Source organism: Gadus chalcogrammus, chromosome 16 (genome assembly GCF_026213295.1).
Source record: "Gadus chalcogrammus isolate NIFS_2021 chromosome 16, NIFS_Gcha_1.0, whole genome shotgun sequence".
In the NCBI taxonomy this organism is placed as follows: Eukaryota; Metazoa; Chordata; class Actinopteri; order Gadiformes; family Gadidae; genus Gadus; species Gadus chalcogrammus.
Window position 1 is genome coordinate 18,383,026 of NC_079427.1, and position 17,893 is coordinate 18,400,918.

The 17,893-nt window shown below is 44.4% G+C and overlaps 1 protein-coding gene across 4 annotated transcripts in view; it reads right to left on the minus strand.

Annotated features, from left to right (window-relative positions):
- kcnab1a (potassium voltage-gated channel subfamily A regulatory beta subunit 1a) overlaps positions 1 to 17,893 on the minus strand; it is an 81,952-nt gene that overhangs the window by 7,516 nt on the left and 56,543 nt on the right. For all 4 annotated transcript variants that reach the window (XM_056610746.1, XM_056610742.1, XM_056610745.1 and 1 more), the window contains 6 exons: positions 8,005 to 8,042; positions 2,886 to 2,965; positions 2,395 to 2,439; positions 1,909 to 1,953; positions 496 to 539; positions 175 to 261 (listed from right to left, as the gene is read on the minus strand). In XM_056610746.1, the coding sequence (XP_056466721.1) occupies positions 175 to 261; positions 496 to 539; positions 1,909 to 1,953; positions 2,395 to 2,439; positions 2,886 to 2,965; positions 8,005 to 8,042 (339 nt within the window). The remainder of the gene's footprint in view (positions 1 to 174; positions 262 to 495; positions 540 to 1,908; positions 1,954 to 2,394; positions 2,440 to 2,885; positions 2,966 to 8,004; positions 8,043 to 17,893) is intronic.

Consider the following 17,893-nt stretch of genomic DNA (forward strand, 5'->3'; position numbering starts at 1 on the left):
TAAGCAAGCCAACATAGGACCTTGACATTTCCTTCCCAAGGCAAACGGTGAAGTCTGTAACCTATCGTTTTTTGCATGTTCAGTGCAAAAAAGAGAAAAGAATAACAGGCATGACCCTTTTTGACCTTTTCATTGATTGGTTGCTCGGACAGCAGGACGGGCTGAACCACTTACCCTCCATGGGTGTGTTGCTGTCTGGCCTGTTGGCAAATACAACATCCACATACTCCAGCTGCAGTCTCTGTAGAGAGCCTTTCAGTCCTGCAACGTAGACAGACAGACAGACAGACAGACAGACAAAAAGACGGACAGACGGACAGACAGACAGACAGACAGACAGACAGACAGACAGACAGACAGACAGACAGACAGACAGACAGACAGACAGACAGACAGACAGATCAACCCTTTGTGATTTGATGTTACACTATGTGTGTGTGTGTGCGTGCGTGCCTGCGTGCGTGCGTGCTTGCGTGCGTTCGTGTGTGTTCTTACCTTCAATTATGTGCTTCCTGGACAGTCCTCTCTCTGTCTCTGCTCTGTTGGACCCAACACAAGGCACACATTTGGCACACATTTGTTATCTTTCCGTTTGTGTAATAGTGTGTATGCGTGTTTGTGTATAACTGCGCAAGTGTATTACAGGTAATATGTTATCTTGTATTTCTGATTCCAGCGGCTTAAAAGCCTTTGTTAGAAATATGAATATGTTTCTTTGTGTGTTTATGGTTATGTCAGGTTATATCTGAGAATATATATAATGATATGTGCAGTTTTTCCTCACTGTGCCTGTTGAGACAGTATTATATACTGTGAGTACACGGTATGCACCGTATTTCTGTTAATGTTAGTAGGCGTGAGCAGATGTTCAAGTCATCAAATGGCTATTATTGTGTACAGGGCATTCAGCCTAACTTCAATGCCGGAAACTTCTTATATCATGCACAGCAACGGCGACAAAAAAACCCCAGCAACAAAAGGGGTTTGTTTCAGGCACCATGACTCTTATAAGGATGCTTGACCCCAGTCTGGAGTGTGTCATCTCTGTGCACAAGCCACACTGCTTTATGTAAGCATGAGTCAAACACTTCTCTGTTCCGGACCCCCCAAGGGGCCAGCTGAGAGGAGATGGAGGAGGAGGAGGAGGAGGAAGAGGAGGAGGAGGAGTTGGATTTGGATGAGGAGGAGGAGGAGGAGGAGGAGGAGGAGGAGGAGGAGGAGGAGGAAGAGGAGGTAGAGTTGGAGGTTGACAACGAGGAGGAGGAGGAGGAGGAGGTCGAGTTGGAGGTCAACAAAGAGGAGGAGGTGGGCTAAGAGGAGGAGGTAGACTAAGAGGAGGAGGAGGAGGTGGACGGGGAGGAAGAGGGGGAGGAGGAGGTAGAGTTGGAGGTGGACTAAAAGGAGGAGGAGGTGGACGGGGAGGAAGAGGTAGTTTTGGAGGTGGACTAAGAGGAGGAGGGGGAGGAGGAGGAGCAGGTAGAGTTGGAGATGGACTAAAAGGAGGAGGGGGAGGGGGCCTCAATCTCTCTGAAGTGAAAGGGTCCTGAAGAAGGAGTACTTCAGAGAATGTGAAAGTTGTTTTTCTTGTGTATGTGTTTGGTTGATTGTGTGTGTGTGTGTGTGTCTGTGTGTGTGTCTGTGTGTGTGTGTGTGTGTGTGTGTGTGTGTGTGTGTGTGTGTGTGTGTGTGTGTGTGTGTGTGTGTGTGTGTGTGTGTGTGTGTGTGTGTGTGTGTGTGTGTGTGTGTGTGTGTGTGTGTGTGTGTGTGTGAGAGTCAGTGAGTGAGTGAGTGAGTGAGTGAGTGATTGAGTGAGAGAGAGGAAAGGAGAGAGTCTTTGCGTGAGTGCACTCAAATTGTAATCAATATGTTTTAGTTTTTACCACTCATGTGTTGAATGGCTTCACTTACTTTCCCCCCCAGAAGAGCTTCGTTGTAATCACTAAACTGGATCGCCTGGGAAAGGACATGAGGAGTTGTAGAGACAGATGGACAACAGACAGAAAGAAAATATAGAAGGAAGAAAAAAAAGGTTCCTTTATTGATATTCAAATGTCAACAAAATGTGCCCAGGTTGCACATCAATCTAAAAACCCAACCCTTCATCCTGACTCTTTCAACTCTGGCAAATGTGTCTGACAGTCACGTTTGCCCCAGTCCATCACATCAAAGGACTGGCATTCATTCAAAAGGGGAAAAACAAGATGCAGATGAGAGAATCTCAGCAGTCAGACCAGAACCTTGGATCTCATGTGGTTCCGACTGCGGGACTCACGCTGTGTGCATGTGCCTCGGGACTTGCAAATGAGTGTGTTTACATTTTCACATGAGACTTGGAAGTCAGAACGAAACCCCCATGACGTCGAGCACACAAACACATGCTAACATGAACATTACCTCCAGCATTTCTTCTTGATTATGTTTCCAAGGATGATTTCTGCCCTGAGAGAGAGAGAGAGAGAGAGAGAGAGAGACAGGAGGCCGGGCTGTTACATCATGATGTCTTTGATCTATCGTGTCACACTTTGTCTTCAGCATGAAAAAAACCAACAAACAAAAGATTTTTTTCAATATCATCACACTTTTTGATTGAGTTCCAATACACTCATAATTGTAAATTGTATGAATGGAATCATAAATGGAGGGAGAATGCCCAATTTACGCATGGCAGGGTTAAACTATACAGGCTCGCAAGATTAAATTGTTTCTCAGAGGTTATAATTGGAGGAATAATTAATAGAAAAGAATAACAAAATTTCCCTTAATTTGTATGCAGTATGTACGACACTGTGTGGCAATGCAATGATGATAACGGAAAATAACTCCTCGTACAGAATTCCGATTGACACGCTAAAAGAGTGCAAACCAGGAGCGCCCGGATAACATACTTGCCCCCGGCGTAGACCTCGGCAGTGTCAAACAGGTTGACTCCGCCCTCGTAGGCGATGGTCATCAGCTGCTCCGCCACCTGCCCCCAAGGTCACACAGAGGTCAGCCACGCGCAGAGGGCTCACGGTGCTCAGCTTTCACTTTCAGGTCTGTCGCTCCCAATGTGAATTATTCAAGGCCATTTGACCCGCACCACAACATTGCTCGTCCATTAGAACTCCGCTCAACCTCAGAAAAGAGTCTAATCTTACTGCTTAGAGCATAAAAAGGCTGGCATGTCGACGTACATTTTCTTTAACATATTCACTCACTCAAATGTCAGTTTAGGGTTAGGTTTGGTTCAGGGATAGAAGCGACAGTGTGTGGTGTCACTGAGTTTCTGATGTCCACTGCTCAGCTTGACAAGGTTTTAAGGACAAGGCTTTCGGGGATGTTATTGTGGGGAGATGTGGTTAATAATAATGTGTGTACACCTGGGCGTAACGTGCAATAAACCAATGAGAGTGCCAGCTCCCATCCCCTTTAAGAGCCATGAGCGCATTTGAATCTGACGAGTTGATATTTTGACAGCGCATCTGCAGTCTCCGATGAGACAGATGCACATGAATTTAAAACTTCAAATGGCTCAGTTTATGGCCAAATAATATGGCCTAATTCACACATGGAATAAGGTTTTCTTCCACAACTTCAGAATTACTGAGTCCTCAAATAAATTTCGGCCAAGAAAACTTATATGATATAACATATGATATGCGGTAACTGTGGTTCTATTTAATGATATACGCAATACATTATAAACATCGTTTCTTATCAGTATTGTATACATTATCGTTAGTGTATCGTCGTGTAGATGTTTCCCTGTGGAGACAGTAGACAGTAAAAGTCGTGTTGCACAGAAGAGGTAATCTGTCCTCTGAGAGTGTGCTCATCTCTCCTCTGCTTCCTCATTCTGACACCACCTCTGGCTGGACACAAGTACGACCCTGTGTGTGTGTGTGTGTGTGTGTGTGTGTGTGTGTGTGTGTGTGTGTGTGTGTGTGTGTGTGTGTGTGTGTGTGTGTGTGTGTGTGTGTGTGTGTGTGTGTGTGTGTGTGTGTGTGTGTGTGTGCGTTTGTGTGTGTGTGTGTGTGTGTGTGCGTGTGTGTGTGTGTGTGTGTGTGTGTGTGTGTGTGTGTGTGGTGAGTTTATTTGTGATGGTTTGTTTCTACAGTTTGTTGAGATTATTATTCTGCAGAATGAGTGTGAAGAGGTCTGACTACTGTCCCACTAAGAAAAACCCACCACAACAACAACACACAGACACACAGACACACAGACACACACACACACACACACACACACACACACACACACACACACACACACACACACACACACACACACACACACACACACACACACACATGGGCGTATAATCAGAAACATTCAGGGGCCAGTTAGCCCGGGGCTGGGGGCTCAGGTGCTGATGCATTGTGATGGGGCCAATGAGTGGGACAACATTTAGAAACAACAGAAATTAAAAGAGAAATCCTGAGTTTTTCTGTGCAAATGTGATGTGAAATGTTACTTTGCAAGCATTAGATAGGATGCAAATTGATAGGATGAAAAAGCAGGCTCAGGTGCAACGCTGCTTTTGTTACAGTGTTTTTTAAAGCAAACAAAGAAAGATTGGCAGATTGGAAGGTCAGCATAACACAATAGCGTTTAGCAGTATGTATTTTCCATTAGAATTTGACATTTAAATGAATCCAATACCCCGATGCTGCACTAATCAATATGTAAACTTCTTGGGTAAACAAAATTTAATCAGACGATCTCACACACACACACACACACACACACACACACACACACACACACACACACACACACACACACACACACACAGAAACTGACAGAAACAGACAGACACACAAACACACACACACACACAAAGAAATACCCATACAAAAATAAAAACTAACACCCCAATCGACAGCCAGTGTGAGTCATTTCAGATGTGTGTGTGGGAGGTACTGGTGTGCAGTACAGGGGGAAGCAAAGGTTAAGGTGGTCTCTATCCGGTAGTTCAGAGAAACAGGGAGATGGACAGACACAAAGAGACACAGAGAAAGACAGAGAGAAACATGTCCTCTTTATGTAACTTCAGAGGTCATGATCACTGCAGAAGGCAGGGGGACCACCCAGTGCCTGTGCACGCACGCACGCACGCACGCACATATGGAAGGCTCAAAGAGTCAAAACTTTGCCTCGTAGGAGAGGTGTATTCATTCAAATGGGCGTAAAATACAGCGTTTAAGCATTCATAACGCCGCATTATATACAATCTGATACCGCATCTGATACAATGTATTTTATGCAGCCTAAAATGTGTCTTTCATGCCGCTTTTCCTCATCACTACAATTGCATAAAACAAAGCAGTTTGTGGATTTTTCATCACTAATAATGCTACTTTTAATTCAACAGTGAAATGAGCTCCACCTCTTGATTCAACGATAACGAGAGTCAGAGCCCACCGGTCCATTAATGACCTTTCCCTGTTTCGCGCTGTGCATTGACTCTACTACACTGTGTGGGCCTAGGCTGTTTATGGTGTTTAATCAGTTCAGAGTCTATAGTGTGTAGGCTAACCATTATCTTCACTAAGATCCCCACGTTTAGTCTCCTTTGAGTTCTCAGAAAGTAACGTATTGATCCATATTTCTACCTACTGCGACTGTGTTCAATGCGAATGGAATGTCTGTCATGTATCACCTACATCTATTCCACTTGATATTTCAGTCTGGCTGTTTTACCAATAGGCGATATTGATTTGCCTTACAAAATGAATTATGCTCAGCCTACAGTGTATCGATGAATTGAACGTTGATTTAACACCCAATATAGCCTCCACATAGTGCAGTGAAGTGAATGCACAGCGCAAATGTGTTTGTTTGTGTGACTCAGTGTTGGTAGCACACGTTGCGTTTGTAGTATTTGTATTGTCTCACACTGATCCTGATGCAGCCATACCTCGACCATCAAGTGTTGTTGTGGCAACACGAGTTTTCACCCATCCCATAATGAGGACACATAGCTAAAGGTGTTTGTAGAATATGTTGTGTAGCGCCTGTGTGTGTGTGTGTGTGTGTCTGTGTGTGTGTGTGTGTGTGCGCGTGTGTGTGTGTGTCTGTGTGTGTGTGTGTGTGTGTGTGTGTGTGTGTGTGTGTGTGTGTGTGTGTGTCTGTGTGTGTGTGTGTGTGTGTGTGTGTGTGTGTGTGTGTGTGTGTGTGTGTGTGTGTGTGTGTGTGTGTGTGTGTGTGTGTGTGTGTGTGTGTGTGTGTGTGTGTTTGGGGGGGTGAATTGATTCAAGGACGTTTGCGACAAAGCTAACCGCCCCCGGCCATAGGCCTCCCTCGTTAGACTGACCTTTGTGTTCTGATTTACAGTCCGACTACGCTCGAAACATTTGTCACTTCTGTTTCAATATTCAGGGCAGGCAAGGGAGACTGCCAACGGTGCCTGCTGTTCTGTTGCTTTGATATACCTAATATATACCTCTTGGTAGATGCTTGTATGAAAAGCATTTCAAGATTGAGATCACGATTATAAAAAACGATTATGCATTGACATTACGGGAAAATAACAAATGACAGGTTGTATTTGGCACAGAATGCCTAAAATCGAAATCTCTGGAACAAGATAACACAGAATTAGTGAAAAATAACAAGCAAACAATTGGGCGTGGCTATCCGAAATCAGTATGTTATGCTTTAAATCCTACAGCAGGGAGCACCAGAATAGAGTGGAACCATGCCGCCAAACTAAACACTATAACCATGTTATGCAATAAATGGTTAAATCTATAACAGAAGTGATTCCTGACGGTTTCTTAAAGAGTTAGCAAACGTTGACTCAACCGTGATCGCAGATTCCTAAACCCTTCGACCTCGCCGATCCACCCATACAGCGCAGCTTTAGCGTGCTTGAGGCAAGGAGTCGTTTGAGAAGGCTTCAGTGATCAGAGAGCAGGGATTAGAGGGCTTTCTGAAGCCCTCCATTATCCACCATGACCGTGTGGGTGATTCCCACGCGCTGCTGCGCTGCTGCTGCTGCTGCTGCTGCTGCTGCTGCTGCTGCTGCTGATTCCAGCTGCATGTCACTCCCGGTAACAGTGTAAAGCAGAGGCACGTTGACATTGATTTGAAGGCTTACATGGTGGTGGTGGTGGTAGGGTGCTGGTGGTGGAGGCGGGGGACGTGGTGTGTGTTAGTGTGTGTGAGAGGTTGACCCTTTGAGACGGCTGTGTTGTGCCTCGAGGTCATGGAGCCCTGGATGTATGGTAGTCATCAGGGAGGAGATGAATGACGTGTCATTACATAATGTTACTTATTTATACATCCTGGAGGTTGAACATCCCCGCCTTTTATGTGTGTGTGTGTGTTTGTGTGTGTGTGTGTGTGTGTGTGTGTGTGTGTGTGTGTGTGTGTGTGTGTGTGTGTGTGTGTGTGTGTGTGTGTGTGTGTGTGTGTGTGTGTGTGTGTGTGTGTGTGTGAGGGTGTGTGTGTGCGGGCTGTTAATAGTATATGTGCGTCGCCATACATGCTGTATGGATATATTTGCGCATGTCGCATAATTTATATTTAAATCAGATAATATGCTACCTAAATGCATGCACACACACACACACACATACACACACACACACACACACACACACACACACACACACACACACACACACACACACACACACACACACACACACACACACACACACACACACACACACACACACACACACACACACACACACACACACACACACACACACACACTCTGCCTGCCAGGATATTAGACTCTCACTGTCTTTGAACAAAGGTGAATTTAACATGCAGGCTAACTGATCAGGTTTGGAATGTTTTGAGTTTTGAGTTTTGTCCATCCATCCACATTAAAAAAGTCATTGACCAGGGTACCAATGTTGCGGACTGTTTCACTATTCTGGAAGACACAGGATACCCAGGATGCTCAGAAGACGATGGCGACATTCTGTTCAGACGGACCCTCTGAAGCGCACTGTCTGTTATAGAATATTTTTGAACTTGCCATGAAATAGATATTGGAAGAAGACATACCTCATCTGTTATCTGTCCGCCAAATGTCACCCATGTGCCTGGATGAAGGGATGGAAAGAAAACGGTATTAAGACAGCAAGAAACTGGCATAATAATGTACAGCATTGAAAGAAGATTTCAACATTTGGAATTATTCTCTTAACAAGTGTACTTCTCTTAACAAGTGTACTTTAATTCACAGCTGTATTTTTCTGTTTGCACATAGGTGTGTTGGTGTTTGTGTTTGTGTTGATGCACAAGTTTGTGAGTACATGCAAATTCAATTTCAAACTATAACCCTTAAACGTCTCGCAATGCATCACTAACAATATGGAAGCGGGTTGCTTGCACACATGCCTATGCATACATAAATCATTTCCCACCTTCAGTAGCAAACTCTCATATAAGTAAATGCTTGTAAATGCCCCTATTAATCATGAAGAGGCAGCCAGGAAAGCACGCTCACTAGTAGGAAATCACACGTTGACCACCAAAGCTCAAGAGTAGATATTTACGAATGGTCGAATATCTCTCACTATGTATTCATACCAAATCTTGCCGGAACACGGTTTATCCAACTCTTGTGCAAGGACACAAAATAAACAGGATGGATTTTGAATGGATGAATAGAGAAACGTAATTGCCAAACATTAATGTTTAATATGAATTCAATCAACACAATGTGCTCTGAAGATGTTTTGGAGGGGGAGGACGTAAGCTGCCAGATGTACACGTCGGTCCCAGCTGGAGCTGCAATATCATTTATTAAAGTACATTGTGTTTCTCCTCATAGTGCAAGTCTGTGGGCACACTGCACACTTGTACCCGTGTGCTTCTATGATCATGCGACACACACGGCCCTAAAGAGTGAGTGTCATGTGTTTGCATGTGTGTGTATGTTTGCTTGCTTTGCTGTTGTGTGTCTCTATTTTTTTTTGCTGTGGATGATGTGTGTGTGCGTGTCTGTTTTTGAAGTGCATGTTTTTTTGTGTGTGAGTTTGAACTCTGTGTATGCGATTGCTCTGCAACCCATTCTGATAGCTTCAGAAAAGGCTAAGCCAGGAGCAACGCCTAGCAGACACTGCGTCTCCAACTCTCTTCCTGGTTGGGGTTCTGCATTTCGGCATGGCGGTGGCTTGAAAGGCGTCTCATGAAGATGTCTGCTGAACAGTCGGTAGATCTGTCAGACAGAAACTACTTTTTATATCGACGTGTCTCTGGCACGAGCACTGGGTTAGGAGCTGACTGAAAAATCATTCTTAAGAAAACGATTTGCAAAAACACCAATTATTTAGGAGGACCTGTGTGCCGATCAAAAGCCAATCCTCTTTGGCACGCAAAAATTCTAAAATAAAAAAGATGGGAACATTGATCTACCCTTGGAAACTTGGAAGCTGGCCAACACCTTTATTAAACACTTTCCATAATTATCTAACGAAAGTATAAAATGGTATTTCATACTTGTATATTTAATTGTACAATGATAATTGGTAACCATGAGACATGGGTTACGGCACATTCACCTTCTGCCCTCGTGAACTTGTTTACATCTTTAACAACAATTCATCCGATTAGACCAACCTGCATGTGTGTCGGGGGGGTTGGGCAGAATACCTGGAACCGGCCTCACTTACCTGGAACCGGCCTCACTTCCCCGGGCTGACTGAAAGCCCGGGGAAATACACATTCACGCACAATTCCCTTTACACAGAGGTGTTATCGTAGGACAGTTCCCATTGTTAGCGTGATATGAGTGACACCTGTGATTTTCTTTGACACCTCTGTGACAAGTATCCATTCCGCACCAGAAAACATATGGCCAGGTATTTATTTATGGTTTATTTGATAGGGACTGATAAGTGTACATAGACCAACTGAGAACAGCTATCCAATGCAAGAATCATGGTGCTGATAGCGGATTCTAATTTGCAACATCCGTCCCTAAATGTATGGATGGCTTTGTATGTTTGTGTGTCGCACGTGGGCGTTGATTATGTTGTCTTTTTTGGTATGTATAGATGTGTACAGTGTGTGTATGGGTGCATGCATTCAAGTGTGAATGTTGGATTGTGTGCACAATTGGGCATTCATGCGTGTATGAGTATCGGTGTGTGTCCAGCAGGGCTTTGAATATAAATTAAAGAAGGACAAAACATTTTTTTGGGAGTTGATTGGAATTTAAACTATGTGATCTGCAAATCTGTGACCTGCACTTTTTGGCCAGCAGAAGACTATTGATGTTGCTATGCACCACAGCAGATAATTGTGCTTTCTTTACCCCAAAGGCATCAACCAAATGTCTTTGACCTCCAGAAAACAGACAAGGACATTAGCCACGCCAGCATCAGACCAATCCGTTCCAACTCGGTACACAAAATAAAGTTTGATGGCATAATAAAACTCTTCATCCCGAAATGGCCAGTATCCGGGCAAAGATATCCGTATTAAGGCATTTAAACACGTGAGAAAGCAGTCATGTGACACATCCCTAGAAAGATTATAATGTTAGCTAAACGAAAGACAATTCCAACCCAAAACCAAATAAGAAGCATGTAACAGAAAGAGTGATGGCTTTCATAACACAGGTACAGCTGAGCTTCCATTGATTCCAACAGTCTAGACCAAATCACTCTGTGACACCGAACTAGAGGCAAAGCATAATCAAGAACAAACATTATTTGTTCTTTTTACAAAAAAAAGCATGTGCTACCTTCAAAGTTTCCTCCACCTAAACATGGTGTTTACAATCAATGAATAGTAGCTAAGCAAGGGTTTCAAAGGAAAAAGGTAAATTGCTCTCAAAAAGAACACAAATTCTTCCTCGCCATCCGTGCAGACTATGGTACAATTGCGATTGTTTGTCTTGGTGTCATTCAATTCCATACGCCTTGACCTTTAACTAGAGTTGCCAAATGTCAAGATTGTACAATGGGTACTCAAGATGTCTACCTATTTGGGTCTCATCAAGTTTATATTGTCAATTTTACTAATTGATATATTGATTTATTTTGAGATTTCGCCTAAACCTACATCAGCCACCCATCTTCGCTCGTCTTCACTTTATTGGCTTCAAATATTGACCCAGGTACTCATCTGATGTTGTGCTATTGTGCTAGCAATTGATAATGCACTAGGTGGTATTTAAACTAAAACATGAAATGTCAGGCAGAAATTAAATCTTTCACATAAGCTGTGTTTTAGCTTTATTCACTCTAACCAATTAGTATCCACATTGATTCGTTCACGTGCACATCAATCCGATAGATGTTTTGGTACAAAAAACATTTTAATTTTGGTACCAAAATTACATATTATAGCCCCTGCAGCTGTCGAGATACACTCTATTTACTGTGGGAATGTTTTTTTCATTAAGAAAACTCAAAAGTCATGTTCCTGGAAACAGAGAAACAGTAAGCTCGCAATTGGCAAACACAAAAATCGGCCAGCAGTAGTAAATAGCAAAACAATTATGTCTCAAATCAACACCATGAAGACAGGCCACTGTAATCCCCTGATTAAAGCTTCATCCACTCACATGAATGAGTCTCATTCGGTAGAATATCTCCGCAACGAAAGAGGAAACAAGGCGTTCATCCACCCCTTGCCAGTCCGGGTTTCAGTCCAAGGCTCTGTGTTCGTATCCCCCCAGTGGGCCTGCTGTTGAATAGTAGGACTGCTGGATCCCAGATAAATACAACAATATCTGTGTAATGATCAGGATTATTTGTCTTTATTTAAAAATTTGTAATCCTTTTACTACTTAAGTGTTGTCGTTTCTGTAATTTACCACATAAATAAAGGTCTTTGTTGAAAATGAGTTTTCCCTAAATGTTTTATCTCTGCTCAAACTGCTAGAAGAACATAAGTGGCCCATATGAAAATGTAATTTGTAGAAGTGCTTCCACTTAGACACCCTGGAGCCTAGTTTTACATCCTCAGTGCGCAGCCCATCATTTCCTAGATTAATTGCCCTCAAATCTCAAGCTGTTCAGTTCCATTTCAGAGCCATGCTCCATTGAAGACTTTGGATGTTTGAGAGGTTCACATGGATCAGTATGGATTCATATGTACCTATCCAGGTAGGTCACGTCCATGCAACCATGACACACATTTTACCATATAAAATAAAAACGTCAAGCTCAAAGTTGTCTTTTTTAAAACAACATTGGGCTTAGGACAACATAGATATTACATAGATCCTGGAACAATAGAGAAAACACTCCCAGGGTTAGCCTCCTATTGTCTGGTGTGTTGTGTGCTGTGATGTGACGGGGTGGGTTTAGCATGCCAGGGTCTGTTCGGGTCTCCGCAGCAGAGACAGGGAGATTAGAGATGTTAGACCAGTGGGCGTGAGACTGAGGTTACTGCAAGGATAGTCGATAATTACGTGACACACACACACACACACACACACACACACACACACACACACACACACACACACACACACACACACACACACACACACACACACACACACACACACACACACACACACACACACACACTGTAAGCCACGCAGACACACACACAAACACACTGTAAGCAACATACACACACACATACACACACAAACACACTGTAAGCCAAACACACACACACACACACACACACACACACACACACACACTCAGGCATGTAAGTGTGCACATACTAAGACACACCCGCACACATACACTCAGACACGGATGCATACACACACACACACACACACTCAGACAAGTGCAAGGGCACACACTCAGTCACGCACGCACACACACATAATGCCCATCTTCTGTTTCCCTTTACAGACAAATAAAAGGCCTCAACAAAAACGATGCCATCCATCCGGTCTGGTAACACAACCTTTCAGTGAGGTTCGGCACTCTCAGATCTACGACGGGAACTGAAAACCCGAAAGCAGTCAAAAAAACGATTGTGTGTCGTACGACCGGGATCGTAATGCGCTCGGTGAAGCCCGACACTAAATCAGCCCCTAACTACTCTGGACAGAGGTTGGGTTTTATGAGAGGCTTAGAAAGGAGTCAGGGAAGAAGACAGCGTTCACGGGGAACATGGCACAGCTGCCGAATGCAATGGCATTCCCTCGCAACAGTCTTTTACTGTAAGCACTGTAACTCTGAAGGTTGTGCGTCGGTCATAGTTTCTGGCTGGGTTTTACTCTCTGTTTTTACCCGTTCTGGCTTCAGTGCCTCTCGGGTACGAAGCCCCTGATGCCGCATTGCTGCAGCAAGAGCCAAAAGCAAAAAAAATTAGAGGAAAAAGAAAAACAACCAGGCACCTGCCAGACAGCTGCGTCGTTGTCATCGGAGAAGAGGGGAGATGGAGGCGGTGTCAGGAGGGTGGCACAGAGGTCTTGTTTGGGAAGTGCTGAGGTCTCCAATTAGACTATAGATGCTGATTAATCAGTTCTGCTCTCGCATTGTTCTTCTGTTATCAGCTAAACAAGTGGCACTTAAACACATAAGCTAGAATGCACACGTACACACACACACACACACACACACACACACACACACACACACACACACACACACACACACACACACACACACACACACACACACACACACACACACAATCACATATACACACACATACAATTACATACACACGCACACACAAGTCATTTTGCAGGCAATAAGTGTGGTGGTAACCAGAGTAAATCTTTATAGCCAGAGACAATTACCCTACCGTCAACTGGTAACATGTTTAGGGAGATCACAACAGTCGTGTTAAAGTGGATGCAACTTTTGTCATTTATGTGAGATAATATGTGTGCTAAAGGCTCTTTGTGTGCAGATGGGAAGAGATGGATTGTGTTCTCCATTCTGCAGCCTGGAAACAGTAGCCAATATAGCTCCCTTCACACAGCATTTACAGCCTCACTAAAGCCTTACTGACAGTAGGAATGCATTTATATGGTCACCATCCTTAAGGGGAGATTCCCCTTAAGATGCGTGTCTGTTTGTGTGTGTGTGTGTGTGTGTGTGTGTGTGTGTGTGTGTGTGTGTGTGTGTGTGTGTGTGTGTGTGTGTGTGTGTGTGTGTGTGTGTGTGTGTGTGTGTGTGTGTGTGAGTGTGTGTGTGTGTGTGTGTGTGTGTGTGGGTGTGTGTGTGTGTGTGTGTGAGAGAGAGAGAGAGAGAGAGAGAGAGAGAGAGAGAGAGAGAGAGAGAGAGAGAGAGAGAGAGAGATAGAACACTGTAGAGCAAAGAGAAGCTATGTAGGGGCGAAAGAGTGTCCCTCCCATTCTTTTTTATTTTCCCTCTTCCCTTAACCACTTTGGTCCTCATGTTCCCTCCATCAATCTTTCTCTCTCACCAATCCTGAAAGGGAGGAGCAGCACTTTCTATTGGAGTTTGGTGTAGAATGCTAATATATTACCCTGTCTAGTCTCTCTCTTTCTGCTTTAACATTCTTTCATGTATTCTTCCGTCATTCACTAAAACAGCATCAACGTGTTTGAATTAATATTACGTGCATACAATTACATTTGAAACTAAAATGTGCATATAACAGAACACATAGATGTTATGTGCAGATCTGCTCCCTGTTTTGCAGTGCTCCTGGAGCTCCTCCTTCAGCCCCTCCTTTGCTTCGTTACCTGGCACCTGCTGTTGCCTATAAAGCCTGGGAGGCTTTATTCACTCGGTCTCTAGCCAGAGCCAGCAGCATGGTCCTCATTCACCCGTCGGTTCAACCTATTGTATCAATAAACCCGGTTTTCATATACTTAATCCTTGTTTGTCGACTATATGTTACTTCCCTCGAGCCGGGTCGTAACATATTGGGGGCTCGTCCGGGATCAATCTGGATCAGTTTTGCTGAGTTAATTATTTCTAGTTTTCCCCTAGACAGGGTAACTTGGTATGTTTTTGGAAGTGTGGCTATGAGCAGCTTCCTTTCATGGTGAGTAGGGTGAGTATTGAATCTGAGTGCTATGATTTTAAGTTGTGAGTGATTCCCCCTGGTTAGTTAGGGAGTGTACCAGCTGGGCGGAGCAATCTGTCTTTCCATCGGTACACCATTTGTTATTTTGCCTTCCTTATTTTCGAAGTAATCCATTGAGATTGCCAGTGGTGATAAACGTCTTAAAGATAGTTTAAGAGAAGCACTTAAGGCAAGCCTAGCAGAAGGAGGCGTCCTGAGGACGTCGGCTCTACCAGCATACCAGCATCAGCGTGTTCTTCCTCAAATGTCAGATGCTGTGCTGGAGTTCAGGTTGAAGGAGTTGGCGTTTCGAGAATTAGAACTGGAGGATAAAGAAAAAGACCGTATCCTTAAGGAGAGACTAATGCACCTAGAGGAAAGACAAATGCACCTAGAACATGAGCGTTTCTTGAAAGAGTTTGAATTTAAGCATGCTGCTTTGAGCTCATCCAGTTCTGCCTCGGCTCAGTTTAACGTAGCGAGACATTAACATCAGACTTGTACCTCCATTCGCGGAGAAAAATGTTGAGCGGTACTTCGCTCATTTTGAACGAGTGGCTACCGTTTCAGACTGGCCAATACATGCCTGGACATCGCTTTTGCAAAGCGTTTTGGTGGGAAAAGCACAAGACGCTTACGCTTCTTTAAACATTGAGGATGTCAAGGACTATGAAAAAGTTAAAGGCGCCATTCTAAGAACTTATGAGCTCGTTCCTGAGGCGTACCGCCAGCGTTTTAGAGGCCTCAGTAAGCTGGATGAACAAACTTATGTAGAGTTTGCAAGGGAAAAGGACATCAGTTTTAGTTCTGGGTGCAAGTCAGAGAAGGCGGAAACTAAGGAGGATTTTAGACAATTAGTTCTGCTGGAGGACTTTAAAAATTGTCTGCCCGTTGCTGTGTGTACTTATCTCAATCAGCAAGAAGTGTCCACTCTTGATGAGGCTGCTGTTCTAGCAGACAAGTTTGTGTTGACGCTCAAGGTAAACTTTGATAGCGACCAAGGTGAGCGTAGGGGAAGGACTGGTTCTAGTAGACCTCGGGTTCCATCCACTTCCTCCACCTGCTCAGAACCTCCTCCCACCGTTTCTACAACTTTCGCTAGAAGAGCGGCTACTGTGAGTACTCCGTTGGAGAAGACTTGTTTTTATTGCAAGGACAGTGGTCACTTCATTGCCGATTGCCCTGTCTTGAGTAGGAAACATGAGTCTTATCAGCCTGTTGCCTTACTAAAAGTGGTGAAAAAATGTGCTGCCATCCAAGACATGGACCAACCTGCTCAAAAGGGTGAGCTGCCTGGTTCTTCGTCTTTCCTTATGGATGGTTGTGTTTCTGTTGTCACGGATCCTTCAACCAAGCATCCGATTAAGATTTGGAGAGATACTGGAGCTTTTCAGTCTTTGATTCTGCAGGACCTCCTACCGTTTACTGACCAGTCTAGGTTGGGTTCCAGTGCCCTCGTCCAAGGGTTTGGGGGGGGGTATCTGTCTCTGCCTATGCATAAACTTACCCTGGAAACTGGTCTCGTCTCTGGGGAAGTAGCTGTAGCTGTGTGCTCCAGCCTTCCCATTAAAGGGGTGTCATTCATCCTGGGAAATGACCTAGCCGGTGGTAGGGTGCTTATGGCTCCTGAGGTCCTTCGCCCGAGGTCCTTCGCCCGAGGTCCTTCGCCCGAGGTCCTTCGCCCGAGGTCCTTCGCCCGAGGTCCTTCGCCCTTGGTCCTTGGTCCTTGGTCCTTGGTCCTTGGTCCTTGGCCCTTGGTCCTTGGCCCTTGGTCCTTGGCCCTTGGCCCTTGGCCCTTGGCCCTTCGTCCTTCGTCCTTCGTCCTTCGTCCTTAGACCTCAGACCTCAGACCTCAGACCTCAGTCCTCAGTCCTCAGTCCTCAGTCCTTCGTCCTCAGTCCTCAGTCCTTCGTCCTTCGTCCTTCGTCCTTCGTCCTTTTGTCCTTCGTCCTTTTGTCCTTTGTCCTTTGTCCTTCGTCCTTTGAGTTCAAGGTCATGAGTGTCAGAAGCATCTGTGGTATGTTTATTTGTTTTGTTGTTAGTTTGTTTGTGTAACTTGGCGGTTGCCTAGAGCAACCGTTTTAAGGGGGGGGGTGTTATGTGCAGATCTGCTCCCTGTTTTGCAGTGCTCCTGGAGCTCCTCCTTCAGCCCCTCCTTCGCTTCGTTACCTGGCACCTGCTGTTGCCTATAAAGCCTGGGAGGCTTTATTCACTCGGTCTCTAGCCAGAGCCAGCAGCATGGTCCTCATTCACCCGTCGGTTCAACCTATTGTATCAATAAACCCGGTTTTCATATACTTAATCCTTGTTTGTCGACTATATGTTACTTCCCTCGAGCCGGGTCGTAACATAGAGGTAATTTATTCTAACAAATCCACTCATTCCTCTATCATAGGCATTATTCATCTCCGATATGATACCAACGACTTTTAGTTTCCAAAGTAAAATGTTGTAATGTTAATGTAAAATCTGTATCATGTCTAAAATGTCATTCAAAACCCATTAGCCTCTTGGAAAATTGCTAGCTGAGACTGCTCTCTCTTACGTGTTATGTCCATGAGAGGGAATCAAGATAAAACTACTGACGTTAGCTGTGTGTGTGTGTGTGTGTGTGTGTGTGTGTGTGTGTGTGTGTGTGTGTGTGTGTGTGTGTGTGTGTGTGTGTGTGTGTGTGTGTGTGTGTGTGTGTGTGTGTCTACTGCACAGACACAGTGTTTCAGCCATAGGATGTAAAACTATGAATGAACGATATCCGTAGCCATAGAAACACACTGCATCACGCTTCATGTCATTATCTTTGGACGGTTAAACTCTCCCTGCCTCTACTTATTTGTATATGAATGGGTATGTACTGTCGTTATTAACTGATGTTTCTTATCTTGATGTGTTGTGTTTGTTTTTTTCTATGCTGTTCATAACTCAAATGTCGCAAAGGTGCTGCCTCAGCACACTGTGGATCGAGACTCCATTGTTCAATTGT